The sequence below is a fragment of the Silurus aristotelis genome (assembly GCF_946808225.1).
Source record: "Silurus aristotelis genome assembly, chromosome: 13".
In the NCBI taxonomy this organism is placed as follows: Eukaryota; Metazoa; Chordata; class Actinopteri; order Siluriformes; family Siluridae; genus Silurus; species Silurus aristotelis.
The window spans coordinates 11,137,432-11,159,731 of NC_139586.1; the positions used below are offsets into that span (position 1 = coordinate 11,137,432).

The window sequence follows — 22,300 nt, forward strand, 5'->3', positions numbered from 1 at the left end:
CTAAAACGCAACTAACTAATATGAATTTGACAGAAAAGTGCACAAAATGTAATGACGAGGACCATCAGTAAAAACACGTTAGTTCTTATTGCCACTTACACGGACAAAATTATTGGACACTTGACTTTTCTAACCATATGTGGTTCTACCCCCAAATTGTTACCACAAAATTGGAGGCACACAATTATATAGGATTTATTTGGATGTGGTAGCATTAAATGATCTTCAATTCATTTCAATTATCTCTAGAACTATCAGACCCAAACCCTCAAGCAGATTTCAATTTATGTTTATTATTAGTACATTATCCGTTAGGCTGCGGCGCTCTCACCACTGCGGCCCGGGTTCGATCCCCGTTCAGGGAACCAACCCCAGCCACTCGTAGTGCCGGTCCCAATCCCGGATAAATGGGGAGGGTTGCATTAGGAAGGGCATCCAGCGTAAAAACATGTGCCAAATCAAACATGCGGAGGATCCGCTGTGGCGACCCCTAATGGGAGAGGCCGAAAGAAAATGTATTAATACATTATCCGTACATGTCCCACGCAAACAAGCTATTGCTGTAGAAACAATAACGTATAGGAACTAGCGCATTAATATAAAAAAGAACATTATAGACAATTAATCAACACATTCTGACTAATCACGATCGAGAAATGAGCACCACTAGTATATATTAATATTTGGGACTGGTGAAGGTAAATGGCTGAGTGTGTGTCAGGTCTGCGAGAGCCGCTTCCTTCACACTATTATAAATAAATCACTGAATGATTTTATTGTGCCGAAAGATAATGAACGGCTGGCGGCAATTTGCTCTAATAACAGCAGCGATTCTCGAGTGAAGTGATCATCAGTGGTGCTCTGAGTCAGTGGCGCTCCTTGAAGAGTCAGAGTCAGGATCGTAATTATCATGTGGCTCATCTCCAAAATAACGAAACATAACAGGAGTGAGTTTGATCCACACATCAGTGTTTAATGAAGTGAGGCTTGGTGTGTGAGAATAATTCTGCATCAGCATGTGGCTTCATTACAGAAGAAGATGAGCTCCATGTGTATGTGTGTGTGTGTGTGTGTGTGTGTGTGTGTGTGTGTGTGTGTGAGAGAGAGAGAGAAAGTGAAAGAGAGCTTATCTTTTGTCCAGCGGTGAAGATTTTTTTCATTTTCACAACAGAATTTCAGTTTCAATCTTCAGCATCAGTGGCTATAAAATGCCTCACATTCATTTGAACAGTGGATAGGGTTTCTCTGTCTCACTTTCTTTTTCATCTCTCACTTCCTCTCCATTTTTCCTTCAGAGGTCATAAAGTGACATATCATATAACAATACCATGATCACATTTCAATAACATTTTTTTTTCTTGACTAAAAAACATGCAAATCTTCAGCACCCCACATGAGAGCACTTTATATTGATAAGTCTCAACATGTCTAATTGATCTTAGCTACATAGCTAATATGATGCTAACTGTCAGTGTGTAATTTATATATGTATGGAGATGATAAAACGATCAGCTGCCCCTTGTGGTTAAAGTTGGTATGCCATTCTAAGATCCCCCCAAAAAAAAAAAAAAAAAAAAAAGAAAAACAGGCTAGTAAGGTCAAACAAATTAAATAAACAAATGGAAAAAATACATTTTGTGTTGAGAATTTTAAAATCACTGACCTGATGATCTCAGTGACACTCAGACCAGTGTATTATGATTACCGCAGTATCAAAAACAGTGTCTCCCATTGTTTTATTACTTTCCTCATCTCAATGTTTATGGCTTCCAAAAGAAGATTCTGGTTTTCGTGACTCAGTTCAGAGATCTTTAGCTATCTGTCCTATTCACTGAAGGGGGGTTGGGGGCACAACCCATCCCGCTCCAGCGTTAGCCCCTCTGTCTAAATCGCAGTGTCCCCTGAGAGCAGCAGCTCCACCATAAATGCCTGGATCTCCACACGAGACCTCGGAGGCTGAGACACAGCGTCCGGGAAATAATCATGTTTAATTTAGCAAGCAGATGGTAAGAAAGTGACACACACAATACACACACACACACACACACACACACACACACACACACACACACACACACACACACACACACACACACACACACACTGCTTATCTTTGTGGCCTCACAGTAACAAGTCTGTTAAACAACACATTTTCTGTATTTTTACTGCAGCTTCATAATAAGAAAATCACATATATATATATATATATATATATATATATATATATATATATATATATATATATATATATATATATATATCTATTCGAAAATCATAATTTGACTTGTTTATGCATTTGTACTGTACTCAAAATAAAAATAGGGGTAATAATATTTTTAGAACTGAACATTTCATAGTTAATAATAATAATAATAATAATAATAATAATAATGTCTAAAACTTTATCTCCAGTGTTGTTCTTAATTTCCAGAAACCATGAACAGGTTAGAACCTTTAACTCATCTCTTGTCGTTTGCTAAGCTGACATTTTAAACCTTCCCCTAAAGAAAAGCGCATGAAACGCAGTGGAACCTGAGTGCATTGAGGCGATAACGTGACGAGACAGGACACAGATAGGAAGAAGCGGCGTGTGAGTGTTTTCACGTGTCGCGCGTGTTAGTTGTGTTAATGTCACTGAGCCGCAGGTGGAACACGGCCTTTATGGTGTTGGTTTCTTTTTCTTACCTCAGGTAGTCTCTGCGACAGAGGATGAGATTGGCTTTGGTGTAGAGGGTGGAGCCGACCTCGCCCAGGCGGCAGTCGCAGCACGCGCACTTCAGGCAGTCTTCATGCCAGTATTTGTCCAGTGCCTTGAGCAGGTAGCGGTCTTTAATCTTGCGGTTGCAGCCAGCGCAGCCCTTCTGTTTGCCTTTGGGCTGGACGGAGAGCATCGGCACTCCTGCGAGCGATAAGGAGAACACACGGACGTGATTTAGTGCCCTGGGGAAATGCTGCTGTCCTACACACCTTCACTTATTCCTTATTATGTATTTTATAAGGGGACACGGGTCAAGCCGGAGCTGCGAATGTTTCATATTCATTAGGGCCAGGACTCTGGGCCTCAGTTCACATTCCTGCCTCTTCATCATTCTTCCCTGTTTCAAAATATCACACTGACATGAATATTGATGCTTTAAACACTTGTCTACAATCTCTATTGCAAACCTGTGGTTTTGCCATTCTGTGTTCTGTGTTGTGTTCAACGTGGTGTGGTGTTCGGGGCGGGTTTAAGGTACTTTCGATACATCATGTAGTTGGGGAAGTTCATGTGGTGTTAAAAGCTCCTTACGGGTCATACTTAGGATTAACGTTAACCTTTTAAAGTGCTGTTGACCACGAGAAGGCTGAGCATTGAGCCCTGAGTGAGAAACATCATTGCCTAAGTGCTTCACCACACACACACACACACACACACACACACACACACACACACACACACACACACACACACACACACACACACACCCCTCCACCTTCACCCTTTCAGCTACAGAACAAATAAAGTCCATTTAATAACAGCACTAAATGCTAATAGTCTATCTGTTGCCTGACATTTGTGCGGTGACTAAAAGCCGACACCGCGAGCGCTGGGAACGCCGGCACCCCTCGGCCAATGCTAACAGGTCGAGGCCGAGTGAAAGCACATGCAGCGGCTCTTAAGACACTTTCACACACACTGAGCTATTGATCTGGCTAATAGAACTCCCAGGCCACTCTCCATTACTGCTTTTAAAACCCCATTCCTATTAAAAAAAAAAAAAAAAAAAACAAGTGCCATATACGCACTACCTCAACTATCAAAATGCTATCTCTTTGTTCACTGGTTGCTGAAGATTGGGTTATGAACAACAAAGAATGCACTCGCATAGATGTAGCGTAACGTACAGTCTGTTAACGAATATTACATGCTCGCTTTGTCATTTATAAACGAGACTATTTCAGGAAAAAAGGTGTGTGGTTTTGTGTGTAAAAAGTAATGTATTCCTTATTACATCAGCAGCAAAAACATCAGCCCTGTAAGTAACATTTATAACAAGGTAGGAGATTAACGCCACAGAGACGTGACTAAGCATGAGACTACACCAGCACGTCTTAGATTAAATATAAAAAATGAAATATAAAAAAAATTATCATTTTTTTTTTGTTGATTCAAATGACGATTCAAACACTAAGTATTTTTTATATCACACCTTCTGATCAGATCCTCAGATCGCTGTGTAATTGCTGACCTCCTGACACCAGGTGGCAGTGTCCATGTAAAACATGAATAAGTGATCTTACAAAGACAAAAAGAAAGCAACTTTCAATTTTTCTTCTCGCTTCACACAACTCCAATAAACTCCTGCTCTCTCCTGCATTTTAATCCACAGTTTTACAGGACACAGTACACTGTAGGTGAACAAGAATCAATGGTCAGAACCCAAAGGTTAAAGAGTCACAGAGTTGGTCTGACAAATGAAAGCCTTTAAGACAAAATAATTTGGGATTCTTCTGTGTTTCTCGGGTTTCTTGCATTTTTTGTTGTAACTTAACCATAAACAACCAAAGGCTGGTGATGGAATGAGTGTTTACCGCTGTTATAAAGTCAGCAATGACAGGAACTAACTCATTTTGCTGATCTTCTATAACATTGATTGTAACTATTAATAGTAAAAAAATTCAATTCAATTAATAAAATTTTTTTAAATGGCTGGTAAGTTGATTGAAGAGGAACAAGGCACTTTGGGACCTTACAAGAAATGAATAATCCGGGTTAACAGTTACATCACACCACACTGTCGCTGATAAGTTTCTTTACATAGTGATTTTAACTCCAATTGTTTTTAAAAAAACTGAAATTTTTGCAAGTGAGAACATCTTGTTGAAACGTCAGATGTGAAATAAATTTTCCTTGTGAACATCAAGAACACCCTGATGAGTCTGGAGGGGATTTAACTGGCTGCAGATTTGTTCAGTTATTCGGAACAATCAAGCCATCAGTAATGCTGAGAATGTAATAATTAGCACCTCCCTCAGTAAAAACCTGGGAGAATAAATACACTGAGGGAACGATAAAGAAAGAAAGAGAGGGAGGGAGAGAGAGAATTGAAAAGAGCTTGTTAGTTAAATTTATGGCTTGTGGGATGTGTATAAGTCGTGGTATTCAACGTCCCGTTCCTTTATCAGACGAGTGGAAAAGGAGAAGCTAATTGGTCCAGCACTGCTGATAGGAACCATCAATTAGTTCTTCCTTTCCTCCGGATCCCCACAGACTATGTACCCCTCCCCACCTGAACCCCCCTGGGGGAAAACGGGCTTCTTGAAGCTGGCACGTTATGATCACAAAACCTGCTATAAATACCAGCGTTCAGCATAAATGAAGCTAAAAGGGCTCAGTGTTGAAGCTGGCTGAGGGCGCTCGCTTTCTACCTGCATTTCATGGCTTGTTAGCGGAGAGCGCTGCAGGTACACCACCCGAGCTCCACTGTCAGCCTTCTACAAAACTAAAAACACTCTTAATGAGGAGAGAGAGAGAGAGAGAGAGAGAGAGAGAGAGAGAGACGGGGAAGAAAAAAAAAAAGGGGGGGGGCTTGTGTGTGTGTGTGTGTGTGTGTGTGTGTGTGTGTGTGTGTAAGCGAGCGAGACGGGGAATCAGGCTCTTCTGAGTTCCCCGAGGAACGGCATGAAAATCTTTAATTTGCCTTTTATGACAGCTAATTAGTTATTCTATTCAAAATCTTTGCTTTAAATAAGATAACTAATTATACACAAAGGTCAAACCCTCCTCCTTCTCTCCCACCGCCACCTCCACCACCTCTTCCTTCTCTCTCACCACCACCACCTCCTATTCCTCCCTTACAACCACCTCCACCACCTCTTCCTCCTCTCTCACCACCACCACCATCTATTCCTCCCTTACAACCACCTCCAGCACCTCCTCTCTCACCACCACCTTTATGTCTTTGCTTACTGCCACCTCAACCACCTCCTCCCTCTCCCTCGTCACCACCTCACCACATCCTCCTTCTCCTCCTGTACCACCACCATGTCTTGCTCCGTTACTACCATGGTATTCCTCATTATCTGTGTATACTTCCACCACCTCCTCCTCCCTCACTATCACCACCACATCCTGCCTCACCACCACCACTACCTCTAACAATACAATAAACTGACATATAACTGACTATAAACTACATATAAACATATTCAATTTTTTCTGCTTGTGTGTCTTTTATTCCCTATTCTCCCAGTCTCTCAGTCCTCCTCCTTTATCCAAACCATTCAGCCCGTTTCTCATCTCTTCACTCTGACTTTCGTCTCTTTCTCTCAGTTTTTGTTTGTCTCTCTTCTTATGATTTTTATGTAGCTAATATTCCAACTGCTTTCTGAAAATAGACATTTCTGTCTTCTCAAATAACTTCACAAATACAATAAAACAAACCCACAACTGTTGATTTCAGCCTGTTCCAAAACCTAAAACCTAAAAACTGACAGAACGTCGCAGAACGAGTGCACAAAGTAAAACATAATGCTCAGCAAGATGCCCTTTTTATTCTTATCTTTTTTTAAAAGAGATGTGAGAAAGAACCTGCCACAACACACACTGTAGAAAACACTCATCATCAAAAAAACAGAGAGAGAGAGAGAGAGAGAGAGAGAGAGAGAGAGAGAGAGAGAGAGAGAGAGAGAGAGAGAGAGAGAGAGATTGGTTATGCCAGTGGAGGCAGCTCCCACTTAATCCAATCCATTTAACAGATACAAGAGCTGCCGACCTTCCAGGGTTGTTCCATGTTTTGAGGGAAAATAAGCACATCCTCTGGCCAGTATTTCGATTCATATTCTACCATCAATAGCATTTCTCTTTTTTGTTTAACAGAGTTTCATCATATCCAAGTTATCATCTCTACCAGCCAAAAAAACACAAAAAAAAACAATAAACAATAATCTGACATTAATATTTGCTGTGCAGTCTGCTATCCATCATCGTCTTTAAACATCTTATATCTCACAAATGTTTGTTGTTGCACTTACATTTTTGGTGCCATCCAAAAACAAATCAAATCATCAATGATGCATTTTGAGATCTGAAAAGCTGAACAAAGAGACAAAAGACATAGATTTTCATCCAATGATCACATCTTATCTATAACTTCAGAAAAGAAATGAAAGGAAAAGAGTGGGTTATATTTTCTTTAGTTGCTTCTAATTCAGTTGCTTTTTAGTTCATATAGATTTACGTTTATGTTCCTGTTTAAAATCATTCCAAAGTTTCACACCAGTTCCACTCCAGTTCTTCTCTAATTCATCTAAAAGTTCTCCTCAAGTTTATTATAAATTCCCCTCCAGTTCCTTTTCAGGTCCTCCACAATTCATTTAAAGTTCCCCTTTATTTTCCAATAACCAAACTGTTTTTCTCCAGTTAGTCTACTGTTCATTTGAGTTGACCCTTCAATTTCTTATAGATCCCCCCAATGCAGCCCAGTTCTTCTTCAGTTCATCTACAATTGCTTTTAAGTTTCTTACCAGTTTCTTAGAAGTTTCTCTTCAGTTCAATCCCAGTTCTTCTTCAGTTCTCCTACAACTCCTCTAAAAGTCCCCTCAATTTTTTTTACAAGTTCCCCTCCAGGGCCTCTACAATTAATTTAAAGTTCCCCAGTTCCATTCGAACTCTCTAGTTCTTTGTTCCACTAATGATGCAATGGAATCTTCAAAAGCATCACCAATCTTACATGTAAAACGTTAAAAAATTCCCACTGCTCAAACTTTCAATCTGAAAAGCTCATATTATGATTCCAGCATGGTTAAAGAGACAGTGTATGTGTATGTATCCTCCTGCTCCTCATTCACTGCAAATTTTCCACTTAAATTCACTCAAGTCGCATTACAGAATAATAAACACATTCAATTACTCAGTATTTGTAACAAACAGCATCACAAAACAGAAAAAGAAAAAAGCTGCGAGTGAAAGAATGAAAGAGCGAGTGATTTGCAGAGAGCTGAGTGTCAGAGGAGAACAGGGTGCGTGTGTTTAGGATTAAAAGCAGTCGTGTGGCGCAAATCTGCCGTTGAAGGTTCTTCGTGTATGACAAACTGGGCTTCTAACAGCAGCAGTGTGTTCATGCTTTTAGTAACACCAGGTAATGAGAGAGAGAGAAAGAGAGAGAGAGAGAGAGAGAGAGAGAGAGAGAGAGAGAGAGAGAGAGAGAGAGAAGGATATGTATCTTTATGATGCCTGTATGATATGGTATAATCATTAATAATAATTTTTATACAAGTATTAATAATAAAAAGTGTTGTGCAACTTCTAAATAATTTCTTTCATCACATTACACTCAGGATGCACACACACACACACACACACACGCACACAAACTGTGTGTTTAGGGATCATTGTTAATAAGAAGGAAGTGATCTTTGGAGAAAAAGGCAATAATGCTATGCATGAGGCAAATATTTCCTGAATCTAAATATATACTGTATAAATATTAATATATAATGCCAAGTTGTTCAAAAATGTTCTGACAGAAAATCTCTCGAAAAGTTGTCTTGATTTTGTATTTCAGGACATAGAGCTGTTCATGAAAGATTTGTGGAAGTTTTATAGAACAGAAAACAACAATAATCCTGATATGGATGCAATCCAGTGAATGTTTAGTCTAAATGATTGTCTAGCAGTGTTCTGTTCCTGAGCCGGCATTCTGGGTAGAAGCCTGAATTGAAGGCAAGCTAACATGGGAGTTCTGTATTCCGAAAACAATCACCATATATTGCCTTTCAGCGGATATATTATGGAATATCACCATTTTAAACAGACTTGAACAGTGGTTTGTTTATTATAAAGTCTTTCTATCGAATAACATACATTTTTAGCTACATGTAGCATCTGTATTTCAACCAAGACAAATCTTTATTCCATACTGGGAAAAGGAAAGTGTTAAATAAAATGATTGCTTTTCCTTTGATATCTAAAACAACAAAAAACAATAACAAATTCTATTTAAGTGTGTAGTGCAGTGTTTTATATGCTTCATTTTTCCATACACTTTAGCATTCCACTTTAGCATTTAGGGGGGAGAGTGGTGGTTCCAGCGGTTAAGGCGCTGGGTTGCCGATCGGAAGGTCGGGGGTTCGAGCCCCGGTATCGCCAAGCTGCCATTCTTGGGCCCTTGAGCAAGGCCCTTAACCCTCTATGCTCCAGGGGTCCCTTACGAGGGAAATATCAAGGTCCGTGACGTTGGGCCGCCTTCCAGTGGGCTCACCACCTGCAGGAGGGACCGTAAGGGACGGTGCTGTGAGGATTGGGCAGCAGTCGAAGGCGGGGGCCTGCTTAGACTGCTGCCCCCGCGACCCGAATTACGGATAAGCGGGAGAAAATGAATGAATGAATGAATGAATGAATGAATTTAGCATTCCATTCACTTCAGATCTTTTCCCTACACAGCAAGTCAGTATTCAGTAAGCATCAGTATTCCATACATTCCAGCATTCCCAACACAGCAAGTCAGTGTTTCATACACTCCTGCATTCCCTACACACCAAATCAGAATCCCATACACTTCACTGTTTCCTAAACATCATTTCAGCAATTCATACACTCCAGTATTCTTGACAGAACACCTCAGCACACTCTACTCTGAAGTGTTCATGCATTATACTGTATCCCACACATATAAGTGTTCCATAAGTTTCACTTCAACATTCTGTCTTTTGAATGAAAAACTCTGATTATTATTATAATATAATATTGTGCAGTAATAAGCAGTTTTATAAGTGAATACATTTCTCTGCATGAATTAAACAGTATCCATCCCAGTAATCCAGCCTGGGGTTTATCACCAGTAAAGAATAATGGGAAGTTGAGGCAGATGTCTTGCCAGTGTCTGCGGGAATTAGCGCCTTTCCACCAGCTCCCATCATTAACGTAATGGAGCCTGCATATAGACGATCGTTCTGCTCAAGCAGCAAATGCAACACACAAGGACATCTGCTGATTGTTTCAGGAAAATCACCAGCTGTAACGATGTGAGCGACTGGATACGTTCGACCAAAGAACACTTGTGTTGGCTGTGCTTGGGATCGCATATTCTCATGTGGTCAGGATGTGGAACATGTTTTCCTGTACTTACATCCACAGTCATTTACATTCACGTCACTTTGATTCATAACCTCCATTTTGGGTTTCATTCTGGAATCTGCTTATAGCCCATCTTTACATTTGATGCAATTTGATGCTGTAACAATACAGTGCAGAACACATGACAATAAAAAAAAAAACAAAAAAAAAAAAAAACAATTCCTCTCATTTCCGGGTTTGAAAAAGAAAAGCATAAAAAAAAAAGCTAGAGAGAGAAATGGAATATATGCCATTTTATACTGTCACACCCTCTAATTATGACACATTAGCACTTGTAAAGAGGGAAGAAGAAAAAGCAGCTATTTGGAATAAAGAGGGTGAGAGACAGACAGAGAAAGAGATAGAATTAGAAAAGGGGGGAATTCATTAAGGCAACACATTTTCACTAAACTTGAGCATACTCTCTGCTGCTAATAAGGCCCGGTAAAACAGAGCTGCTGCGCTCTCTCACGCTGACCTCGGCACTGCCCGGAATAAAGGAGGGTTTTGTCTCCCGGGATAATTGCTCTTTTCATGTGTTACAAGTGTCCTGACCCCTGCGGTCTCCAGCCACCGTTCCTCCCCCCGCTGCATAATTACTCCTGATCTGACCCAAATGAGGCCGCGGTGGCGGCGTCAGTGCCTGCAATAACACGGAGCTGCAGCATGTGGAGTCTGGAAACAGGAGGTGGCTTTTCTCTACGCCCAGGCCACTCGTTTCCATCACGTCACACGCGCATTTCTCACACTTCAACAAAGTAAGTGCTCAGATTCCCTCCTTCTCACTAACTTTATAGATATCTTTTTTCCCCCACTCTGGACCGAGCACATTGTGAGATGGTGAGAACATTTTTTGCACGCAGTTAATGGGACTTCATTAGCGTGAGCGTCTGTGCACATATTTTATAATTCATATCGTTCCCTTGCAACACTGCACACTTTTATACCTCGCTATTATTTTTAATTTATTCAGAGGGGATTAATTAAAAAAAAATCCATGCAACCTAGGAAGACAACCTCGTAATTGAGAAATTGAGCCATCGTTTCTGCTCTCCCTTAAAAAAGAAGAAAATAGAGCAAAGAAAAAAAAAGAATGATAGAAAGAAAGAAAGAAAGAAAGAAAGAAAGTGGAGAGAAAATGAATCTCTTTTGAGTGCAGTTCTGCACTAACACACCAAAGAGTTTCACAAAGAACCAATCAGACTTTTTAATGCAGGGAAAAGCCGAAACGTGACCTTCATCCATCCAATCATTATCCAATCTTAAACTCAAACACATTTTGCAAAAGAAAATCCTATTTAGAGCCAAACACACACACACACACACACACACACACACACACACGCACACACACACACACACACACACACACAACTCAGACTTATAACTGCATCTTTTCTTCATATACAAATACAAATACAACTTTTTTCCCTCTCGTCTCCCTCAGACCACATTAGCATTTCAATAACAGAAATAAATCTGTCTATCCCATAAATCTTTTCAGACCTTGAGAGAAGAAAGAGCTACAATCTTATCTGCTACTTCATGATTTCTGACAACCATTAGCACCACCACAGCCTCTTTATTATATTTTTTTAATATCTTGGACAGGCAATCAGGCCCAGAACTATTTTTTTGTCAACATTAAAAATGCATTTGTCTGAGTGTAAATGTAGGCCTCTGAAAAGTTGGTGTCAGCCCCAAGGTTAGAAAAGTGATGTGTGAAATGCCCCTCTTACTAGCAATTACCGTTCACTTATTATCTCCGAAGGATGTCAGGAGACAGGTGCGCCATTCAGTGCTGCAGAACTCGAAGAACTTGTGCGAGCAGAACCCCATTTGGGCCAATTTAAAGTCGAATAATGAACAGTACGCTGCGGGAGCCATTAGTTTGGGGAGCGACGGAGTCTGTGTCGTTTAAGTGCTCACTCAGAAGTGCAAATTAATGCTAATGTTGGATTGAAAAACTCTTGTACTACAGCAATTTGTCAACGACTGCATAAAAAAAAAAAAAAATTGTTTAAAAACATTACATTATAGTTACATTTAATTTGAGCAATAAAATTTGGTTCCTGATTTTTTTCTCTGGAAATAATGCAGCTTGTTAGGCATTTTACCTGGAAGGTGCGAAGAAGCGTAAACTTCGCTGTCCTGAAAAGTCTAACGTTGGAGACTCCTTTCATACATGTTACATAAACATCTCTTTACAGAAAGCTTCACTATATCATTTGTCAAATGACGTTCAGTTTATTATAAGTGGAGCATGCAATGTACACCGCCCTGTAAATGAGCTGTTGCTATAGAAACCATAAGTAACCGAATGAGCATATTAATACAAACCTGCACTGCTGTCAGAGCTGCTGTTACAGTAAATTAATCAACAAGTTCTGACCAATCACAATGCAGAAGTCAGGAGCACAGTGCATGTAAAATTCATGTAAAACAATTGCTGTTTGTGTCCGTGTTTGTTTGAACATGCTGTTATTTTTATATATATATATATATATATATATATATATATATATATATATATATATATATATATATATATATATATATATATATATATATAATCAGGTTGTGTGCTTGTATATGTGTGTGTGTGTGTGTGTGTTTCTCCACAGCAGTGAAGTAATCTCTCCAAGTGAATGGACACACCATCAGTGGTTATTGATGTAGCAGGAGAACTCAAGAGTTAAATGGAATGGCCACTCCATTATCAGCTCCAGCAGTCCGCAGGAGAGAGTTACGTTTAAGAGTGACAAGAAAGCACAGCGGCGATGCAGGGCTACTGTTAGTAATACTGTTAGTGTAGTGTTAATATAAGTGTGAATGTTAGTGTAGCGTTACCATTAGTATTAGTGTGAATGGTGGAGTTAATATTGCTGCTTGCTTGAAGGTTAGTGCAGTGTGGGTGCACGGTTAGTGTAGTGTGAGTATTACTGTGATGTGAAGATTCGTGTAGTAAGGATTAGTGTAGAGTGAAGGTTAGTTCAGCATGGGTATTAGTGTAAAGGCTAGTGTAGTGTAAGTATTAGTGTAGTCTGGGTATTAGTATAGTATGAGTGCAAAGGTTAGTGTTAGTATAGATTAAGTATTAGTGTAGTATGAGTGGGAGGGTTAGTGTAGTGTGCGTATTGGTGTACTGTAAAGGTTAGTGCAGTGTGAGTGTTAGTATAGAGTGAGTATTAGTGTAGTGTAGAGTAATGGTTAGTGTAAAGTGAGTAGCAGTGTAGTATGACTAATGGTTGTTGTTATTGTAGTGTATTATTGTAGTGTGAGTATTGGTGTAGTGTGAAGGGTATAGTGTAAATAAGAGTATAGCGTGAGTGTGAAGATTATTGTGAGTATTAGTGTAGAGTAAGCATTAATATTGTGTGAGTGTGAAGATTAGTGTAGTGTGAAGGGTAGTGTGAGTGTGAAGGTTATTGTAGTGTAAATATGAGTGTAGAGTGAGTGTGAAGGTTAGTGTAGTATGAGTATTAGTGTAGTGTGAGTGTGAAGATTATTGTGAGTATTAGTGTGGAGTAAGCATTAATATTGTGTGAGTGTGGAGATTAGTGTAGTGTGAAGGGTAGTGTGAGTGTGAAGGTTAATGTATAATGTAAAGGTTAGTGTAATGTGAGTATTAGTGTTTTGTGAGTGTTAGTGCAGTATGAGTGTAAAATTTTGTGTAGTGTGAGCATTCACTGGGAAGGTTAGTGCAGTGTATTAGTGTAGTGTGAATTTTAGTGCAGTGTAAAGGTTAGTGTGAGTATTAGAGCAGTGTAAAGGTTGGTGTGAGTATTAGAGCAGTGTAAAGGTTGGTGTGAGTATTAGAGCAGCGTAAAGGTTGGTGTGAGTATTACTGTAGTGTGAGTGTGACCGTTAGTGTGAGTATTTGTGTAGAGTAAGCATTAATGTAGTGTGAGTGTAAAGATTAGTGTAGGGTAAAGGGTAGTAGTGTGAGTGTGAAGGTTATTGTAGTGTATTAGTGTAGTGTGAAAGTTAGTGTAGTGTAAGTATCAGTGTAGTCTGAGTATCAGAATAATGTAAGCATTATTGCAGAATGAGTGTGACGGTTAGTGTAGAGTGTGCATTAGTGTAGTAAAGTGGATGGCCGTGCATTTGGTTCCTGGGACTTAAGTGGGATTTAATCCACCTCAATACCAACACTATCCCGTCGCAATTATAGAAACCATCAATACTATACAAAAACGCAATATAACAACATGTGGTATTACAGAGAGAGAGAGAGAGAGAGAGAGAGAGAGAGAGAGAGAGAGAGAGAGAGAGAGAGAGAGAGAGAGAGAAATTTTACATATGGAAACACAGTTAAGAAAACTCCAAACCTCTACACTACCACCGCAACTGTGCCACATACATCATCTGGAGCAGTTCATAATCAATATTTGTCTAATAACATGACAGAAACATTCATTCATCCACTCACTCATTTTCTCCCGCTTATCCGTAATTTGGGTCGCGGGAGCAGCAGTCTAAGCAGGCCCCCGCCTTCGACTGCTGCCCAATCCTCACAGCACCGTCCCTTACGGTCCCTCCTGCAGGTGGTGAGCCCACGGGAAGACAGAAACATTAAATATCTAAATAAAATACAACCTACTCACCAGAGATGCGTAGTCATAATTTGCACCGCTCTTCAGAGGCTGTAAACCAGTGGTACCGCTCGTATTCACTAGTCTAGAAGTGACGAACAAACCCTTTCCTGGGCTGAGACAAGCTAGATAGCTTATGGGTTGGCGGACCTTTTTTTATGATGTCTAGCTTTTCTTGAAAATTTATTTTTAAGTATGTCCAAAACCAAATAAATTTCTCTTCCTTTATAGGCATAAAAAATTTCTAACTAAAGATGTATTTATGTGTGCAGATCGCTACACACGTGTTTTGAAAGTTGAACTTGGATGTAACAGTTTCCCTCTGACCAACCAATCAGAAGATGGAAAAATGATGATGCGATTCTTTAACCAATCACAATTTGAAATCTTATTCGTTAAAGAAACAGATTTATTTCTTATAGAGACTATGGTAAAAAGGCCAGCAGTACAGACGTTGATAGCCCTGGGCAGATTAGAGTGACATGGCAGCACATAGAGGCTGAAATCTGATTGAGATACGAGATGAAAGAGAACGGTTGGTAATAATCTGTTGGGAATAAATTGATACACTTCCATGGAACAACTATTAGAATTTAGATTGTAAATGTAGGTCAGTGCTTCTAATAGTGTTTAGGCCAGCAGAGAAGGCTTTGCTGGCCCTGACTGCCCACCACTGGTGTAGTGTAAGTATTAGTGTAGTGTAAATGTTAGTGTAGTGTAAATGTGAAGGTAAGTGTAGTGTGAGTGAGAAGGTTAGTGTAGTGTGAGTATTAGTGTAGTGTAAGTGTGAAGGTTATTGTAGTGTGAGTGTAAAGGTTACTGTAGTGTGGGTATTAGTGTAGGTTGAGTGTGAAGGTTAGTTAAGTGTAAGTCTGAAGGTTAGTGTAGTGTGTGTATTAGTGTAGTGTAAGTGTGAAGGTTATTGTAGTGTGAGTGTAAAGGTTAGTATAGTGTGGGTAAGTCTGAAGGTTAGTGTAGTGTGAGTATTAGTATAGTGTAAGTGTAAAGGTTATTGTAGTGTGAGTGTAAAGGTTATTGTAGTGTGGGTATTAGTGTAGTGTGATTGTAAAGGTTAGTTAAGTGTAAGTCTAAAGGTTACTGTAGTGTGAGTATTAGTGTAGAGTAATTGTGAATGTTAGTGTAGCGTGAGTATTAGTGTAGTGTGAAGGTTAGTGCAATGTGAGGCTTAGTGTAGTGTGAGTATTAGTGTAGTGTAGTGGGGGTATTAGTGTAGTGTGAAGGTTAGTGTAGTGTAAATGTGAAGGTTAGAGTAGTGTGATTGTGAGGCTGTGATTGTGAGGTAGGTTAATGTAGTGTGAGGCGTGAAGTTTGGTGTAGTGTAAGTATTAGTGTAGTGTGAGTATTAGTGTAGTGTGAAGGTTAGTGTAGTGTGAGTGTGAAGGTTAATGTAGTGTGAGTGTGAAGGTTAGTGTAGTGTGAGTTTGAAGGTTAATGTAGTGTGAGTGTGAAGGTTAGTGTAGTGTAAGTATTAGTGTAGTGTAAGTATTAGTGTAGTGTGAAGTTTAGTTTAGTGTAAGTATTAGTGTAGTGTAAGTATTAGTGTAGTGTGAAGTTTAGTTTAGTGTAAGTATTAGTGTAGTGTAAGTATTAGTGTAGTGTGAAGTTTAGTGTAGTGTAAATATTAGTGTAGTGTGAAGTTTAGTGTAGTGTGAGTGTTAGTGTAGTGTGAAGTTTAGTGTAGTGTAAGTATTAGTGTAGTGTGAGTATTAGTGTAGTGTGAAGTTTAGTGTAGTGTGAGTATTAGTGTGAGTGTGAAGGTAAGTGTAGTGTGAGTTTAAAGGTTAATGTAGTGTGAGTGTGAAGGTTAGTGTAATGCATGTATTAGTGTAGTGTGAAGGTTAGTGTAGCGTAAGTATTAATGGTTATGTAGTGTTAGTGTACACTACATACATCACATACAGTAGGGTAATTTTTAAGCACCTGTGTGTTCAGAGTCGCTCCATCTGCAGGAACATTGAGTAACTTGCTGAGGAACATGTCTGAGTTAAATCGCCCCTTTACGATTAAATTAAAATCACATTTTGCACAGAGAAGTTTCACAATTTACTCACATGTCTCTGCCTTCACTATTCCTTAACATCTCACACAAAAAAACACACAAATCAGCTACGGAAGACACACACGCACACACACACACACACACACACACACACACACACACACACACACACACACACACACACACACAAGGAGAGAGGGAGAGAAAGAGAGTGTAAGTATTAGTGTAGTGTGAAGGTTAGAGTAGTGTGAGTGTGAAGGTTAGTGTAGTGTAAGTTTGAAGGTTAATGTAGTGTGAGTGTGAAGTTTAGTGTCGTGTAAGTATTAGTGTAGTGAGAGTATTAGTGTAGTGTGAAGGTTAGTGTAGTGTGAGTGTGAAGGTTAATGTAGTGTGAGTATTACTGTAAGTGTGAAGGTTAGAGTAGTGTGAGTGTGAAGGTTAGTGTTGTGTGAGTATGAAGGTTAATGTGTGAGGGGTGAAGTTTGGTGTAGTGTAAGTATTAGTGTAGTGTAAGTATTAGTGTAGTGTGAAGTTTAGTGTAGTGTAAGTATTAGTGTAGTGTAAGTATTAGTGTAGTGTAAGTATTAGTGTAGTGTGAGTATTAGTGTAGTGTGAAGTTTAGTGAAGTGTAAGTATTAATGTAGTGTGAAGGTTATTGTAGTGTGAGTATTAGTGTAGTGTGAAGGTTAGTGTAGTGTGAAGGTTAGTGTAGTGTGAGTATTAGTGTAGTGTGAAGGTTAGTGTAGTGTAAGTATTAGTGTAGTGTAAGTATTAGTGTAGTGTGAGTATTAGTGTAGTGTGAAGGGTAGTGTAGTGTGAGTATTAGTGTAGTGTAAGTATTAGTGTAGAGTGAAGTTTAGTGTAGTGTGAGTATTAGTGTAGTGTGAAGGTTAGTGTAGTGTGAGTATTAGTGTAGTGTGAAGTTTAGTGTAGTGTGAGTATTAGTGTAGTGTGAAGGTTAGTGTAGTGTGAGTATTAGTGTAGTGTGAAGTTTAGTGTAGTGTAAGTATTAGTGTAGTGTGAAGGTTAGTGTAGTGTGAGTATTAGTGTAGTGTGAAGTTTAGTGTAGTGTGAAGTTTAGTGTAGTGTGAAGTTTAGTGTAGTGTAAGTATTAGTGTAGTGTGAGTATTAGTGTAGTGTGAATATTAGTGTAGTGTGAATATTAGTGTAGTGTGAGGTTTAGTGTAGTGTGAAGTTTAGTGTAGTGTGAGTATTAGTGTAGTGTGAAGGTTAGTGTAGTGTGAGTATTAGTGTAGTGTGAGTATTAGTGTAGTGTGACTATTAGTGTAGTGTGAGTATTAATATTAGTGTGAGTGTGAAGGTAAGTGTAGTGTGAGTATTAGTGTAGTGTGAGTATTAGTGTAGTGTGAGTATTAATATTAGTGTGAGTGTGAAGGTAAGTGTAGTGTGAGTATTAGTGTAGTGCATGTATTAGTGAACATGTCTGAGTTTCATCGCCCCTTTACGATTAAATTAAAATTACATTCTGCACAGAGAAGTTTCACAATTTACTCACATGTCTCTGCCTTCACTATTCCTTAACATCTCACACAAAAAAACACACAAATCAGCTGCGCAAAGGGTTCTTCTACAAGACACACACACACACACACACACACACACACACACACACACACACACACACACACACACACACACACACGCACACGCGCACACACACATATATATACACACACACAAGGAGAGAGAGAGAAAGAGACACTGTACACTACATGAATTGATCTTTCTATAAATGCTTTTAAACACACTCATAATCGCAAACTCAGCAATGATAGTCAGTAAGCAGAATATGTGTGTGTGTGTGTGTGAGAGAGAGAGAGAGAGAGAGAGAGAGAGAGAGAGAGAGAGAGAGAGAGAGAGAGAGAGAGAGAGAGTGTCTCTGGGGAGTGTTTCAGGTGGGATTAAACACGGCCCTTTTAACAGCTAACAGGCGGAACTACACATCAGTCCATAACAAGATAGAAAGTGGTGCATATAAACACACACACACACACACACACACACACACACACACACACACACACACACACACACACACACACACACACACACACACACACACAGACATTAACACATTTCCACATTAATGATTTATAACACAATCACTCGCTCACAAACATACAGCAAAAACTCTGATTCTCTGGATCTGAACATCGATCACACACCTGGTCTCTCTGAGTGCACTGAGCACAGAGCTCTCAAACTTTACTGAGAGACTAAACCCAGCCTGTCTCTTTCTCTGTGTCTCACTGTCTCTGTATCTTACTGTCTTAGTGGCTAGATGTTTAATTGTTTCTATGTCTCACTGTCTCTCTGACTGTCTTTCTCTGTCCCAGTCTCTTTCTCTCTCTGTGTCTCACTATCTCTCTCGCTATCTTTGTATCTCACTATCTCCATGTCGACCGTTTCTCTGTCTCACTGTCTGTGTCTCACTGTGTTTCTGTCTCACGCTCTATCTGTCTTGCTGTCTTTGTGTCTTACTGTCTCCTTGTCTCACTATCTCTAGATCTCACTGTCTCTTTGTCTGTGCGCCTCACTGCCCTATTGTATCTTACCATTTATCTCAAAGTTAATAATAAAAAAAAAAAACACACCGGAAACTACTTCTATCAATGTCACATAAATGTCAAATTATAATAACTATGAAACGAAAACATAACTAAACAAGAGCATTAATACAAACCTGCACTACCGGCAGAGTTTCTGTTACAGAGAATTTATTAACACCTTCTGGCCAATCACAATCCAGGATTTTACAATTTAATGGAATAAAAATGGAAGGTAGAAAAGTTGAAAACAGTGAAATAAAGAAATAAAGAAATGAACAAACACACACATACACAGGACGAGACGACTCAAACCCGGCAGTGAGAAAGTGTGAGAGCCGCTATCAGGACACCCGTGGGAATAACTTGTGGTCCAAAGAACAAAGGAAAAGTAATATAAAAAACAGCTGCTGTAAAAATCATCAGTATGGATTTATATCGCTTTCGTCACACTCAGCGTGTGTCCTGTTACTCAAAGTCCACTGGGAAATGACACGTCACTTCTAACAGACATTTCTACTCTAATAAACACTGACTAAAAGAGTCCAGCTGAAGAGAGCATTTTTTAACACGCACATCACAAAGGCTTTCTGTGTGGACTGCTGCGGCGTTCAGTGTCGTGTCCGTGGTTCTCAAGCTGACCATGTTTTCATTTACATTTATGCCATTTTTCAGAACGATTTTCAATTACCTCATGTTCAGGGTTCATTTTAAGGATTAAGGCCTTGGCAAAGGGCCCAGCAATGGCAGCTTGCTGGTGCTCTGATTTGAAATCACACCCTTCCACAAGTCCAACCAAATCTTAACCAGTGATCTCATTCTTCCCGTGATTTCAAAACAGAGCCCAAAATGATGACTTTTCTCACTGGTGACTTGTTAATGACCGTGGAGTTCTGAGCAACCTGTGTGAGTGTTTACTTTTCAAAATGTGTTATGGTGTGTGTTTCAATCCCAGGAGCGTGTGGCTGGTTCCTTCAGAGACCAAGTACAATTCCAAAAAGAGTTGCTCTTTATCTCTGTCTGTTCAAGGAGAAGTGAAATGATGGAAATGATCTTCATCTACACTCACTGATGTGAGACAGTATGGCTGATACAGATCTTGTGTCTTGACATACAGAGCGAGAATCTCATTCTGTCTTTGTGTTTTACACACACACACACACACACACACACACACACACACACACACACACACACATGAAAAGTGTTTTGTCGGCTATTTCAGGATGATGCAATATAACACGAGTATTAAGTCCTGAATGCAGGCGTAATATTGCGTGAGACCTGAGGCGAGGAAAAAAAAATTGATGTAATTTCAATATTTGAAATTGGCAAAGTTTAATTTGGAATAAAACCAAGCCAATAATCTTAGAAAATAGCAAATACCGGGAGAGAAAATTACATTGCAAGGAGAGGGGGAAGAAGAAAAAAAAGACTTAAGGAATGTATGAAAGCAATCTCCGAATGGAAATTAGAAATCAAGTCGGAGTAAGGAGGAAAATAACAAAAGAAATATTACTGTCCACTTCCTAAATCAATATAACATCGCTATGAGACAGAATTACCATGGTAACATGAGTAAAGCACAAGGCAATTCTTATTATTTCAAAATAAAAATCGGACCCTGAAGCGGAGACGGGGTTTTATTACGATTTCTTCTGAAACGTCGTCGCATTTCAATCACATGCTACGTGAACGGACACATCTGATTGGAGAGACGAGGCATAGGGTCCAAAAATGTATGTTTATTTAATTCTTTTATACTTTTTCCATGGTCATTGTCTTAGAGAACGCAGCGGCGTGAATGATCACAGGACATGTCTGAAATGAGAAACCGGTTATTTTGTTTGTCTTTTTGACATGCACAAAAGAAATACACTTTGTGTTATGGTGAGATTCATCAGTTGGACCACAAATTACACTGCTGTTGAGTCATTTTGGAAATCAAATCACTTAATCTGCAGTGAGTCAGAATTGCTGCGATGCTATGACACAAACTCGATCCAGTAGTAGCACTGATCAGGCGGGAAAGCAGCAAGCTGTAATAAAATCTTAAATCGTTTGAACAGAGAAGCAGGAAATGAGCCGAAACATACATGAGACAGCAGCATGATGCACTGTATTGCGCTTCTGGATATATTTTAGATCAGGACATAAATCAAAACGAGTAACAAAAACAAGATCATTTTATTAAGGTTTGTGTTCTAATGCCTCGTCCACCCGCATCAGCCTATCCTACCGCATTCGCCTACCCTACCGCATTTGCCTATCCTACCGCATTCGCCTACCCTACCTCATTTATCTACCCAACCGCATTTGCCTATCCTACCGCATACCCCAACCCTCCCACTTTTGCCTACCCTACCTCATTCGCCTAACCTACCGCATTCGCCTATCCTAATGCATTCGCCTACCCTACCGCATTGGCCTATCCTACCGCATTCGCCTATCCTACCACAACCGCCTATCCTACCACAACCGCCTATCCTACCGCATTCATCTATCCTACCACAACCGTCCTACCGCATTTGCCTATCCTACCACAACCGCCTATCCTACCACAACCAACTGAGTCTATCTGTCCATCTATCCTAGCACATCCATCTGTTCTACTGCGTCTGTATGTCCTACTGTATCCATCTGTCCTGCCATATCTGTCTATCCGATGCCATCTGCCTATTATACTGTATCCATCTGTCCTACTGCATAGGTCTGGCCTGCCAGATCCAAATGTCTGTCCCTCATAACAGATCAATCTGTCCTACCATAGCATCTAACCTATTATATAGGTCTCAACTACCACATCCGAATGTCCTACTGCATGTCTCTCATACTGTGTCTGTCCTTTCATATCAGTCTGTCCTAATGCATACATCTGTCCTACCACATTTGAATGTCCTACCGCATCTGTCCGTCATACAGTACCTGTCTGTCCTATTGCATCCCTATATTCTATGTTTTTTTATCTGTCCTACACCATGTTTCTGTTCCCCCCATATCCACTTGTACTATTGTATCCAAC

At 39.7% G+C, this 22,300-nt stretch overlaps 1 protein-coding gene and 1 long non-coding RNA gene across 4 annotated transcripts in view; both read right to left on the reverse strand.

Moving 5' to 3' along the window:
• LOC310735674 overlaps positions 1–22,300 on the reverse strand; it is a 171,327-nt gene that overhangs the window by 96,012 nt on the left and 53,015 nt on the right. The gene's annotated exons all lie outside the window — the stretch shown is intronic.
• lmo1 (LIM domain only 1) overlaps positions 1–22,300 on the reverse strand; it is a 128,681-nt gene that overhangs the window by 4,712 nt on the left and 101,669 nt on the right. For both annotated transcript variants that reach the window (XM_083558658.1, XM_083558657.1), the window contains one exon: positions 2,686–2,899. In XM_083558658.1, the coding sequence (XP_083414784.1) occupies positions 2,686–2,899 (214 nt within the window). The remainder of the gene's footprint in view (positions 1–2,685; positions 2,900–22,300) is intronic.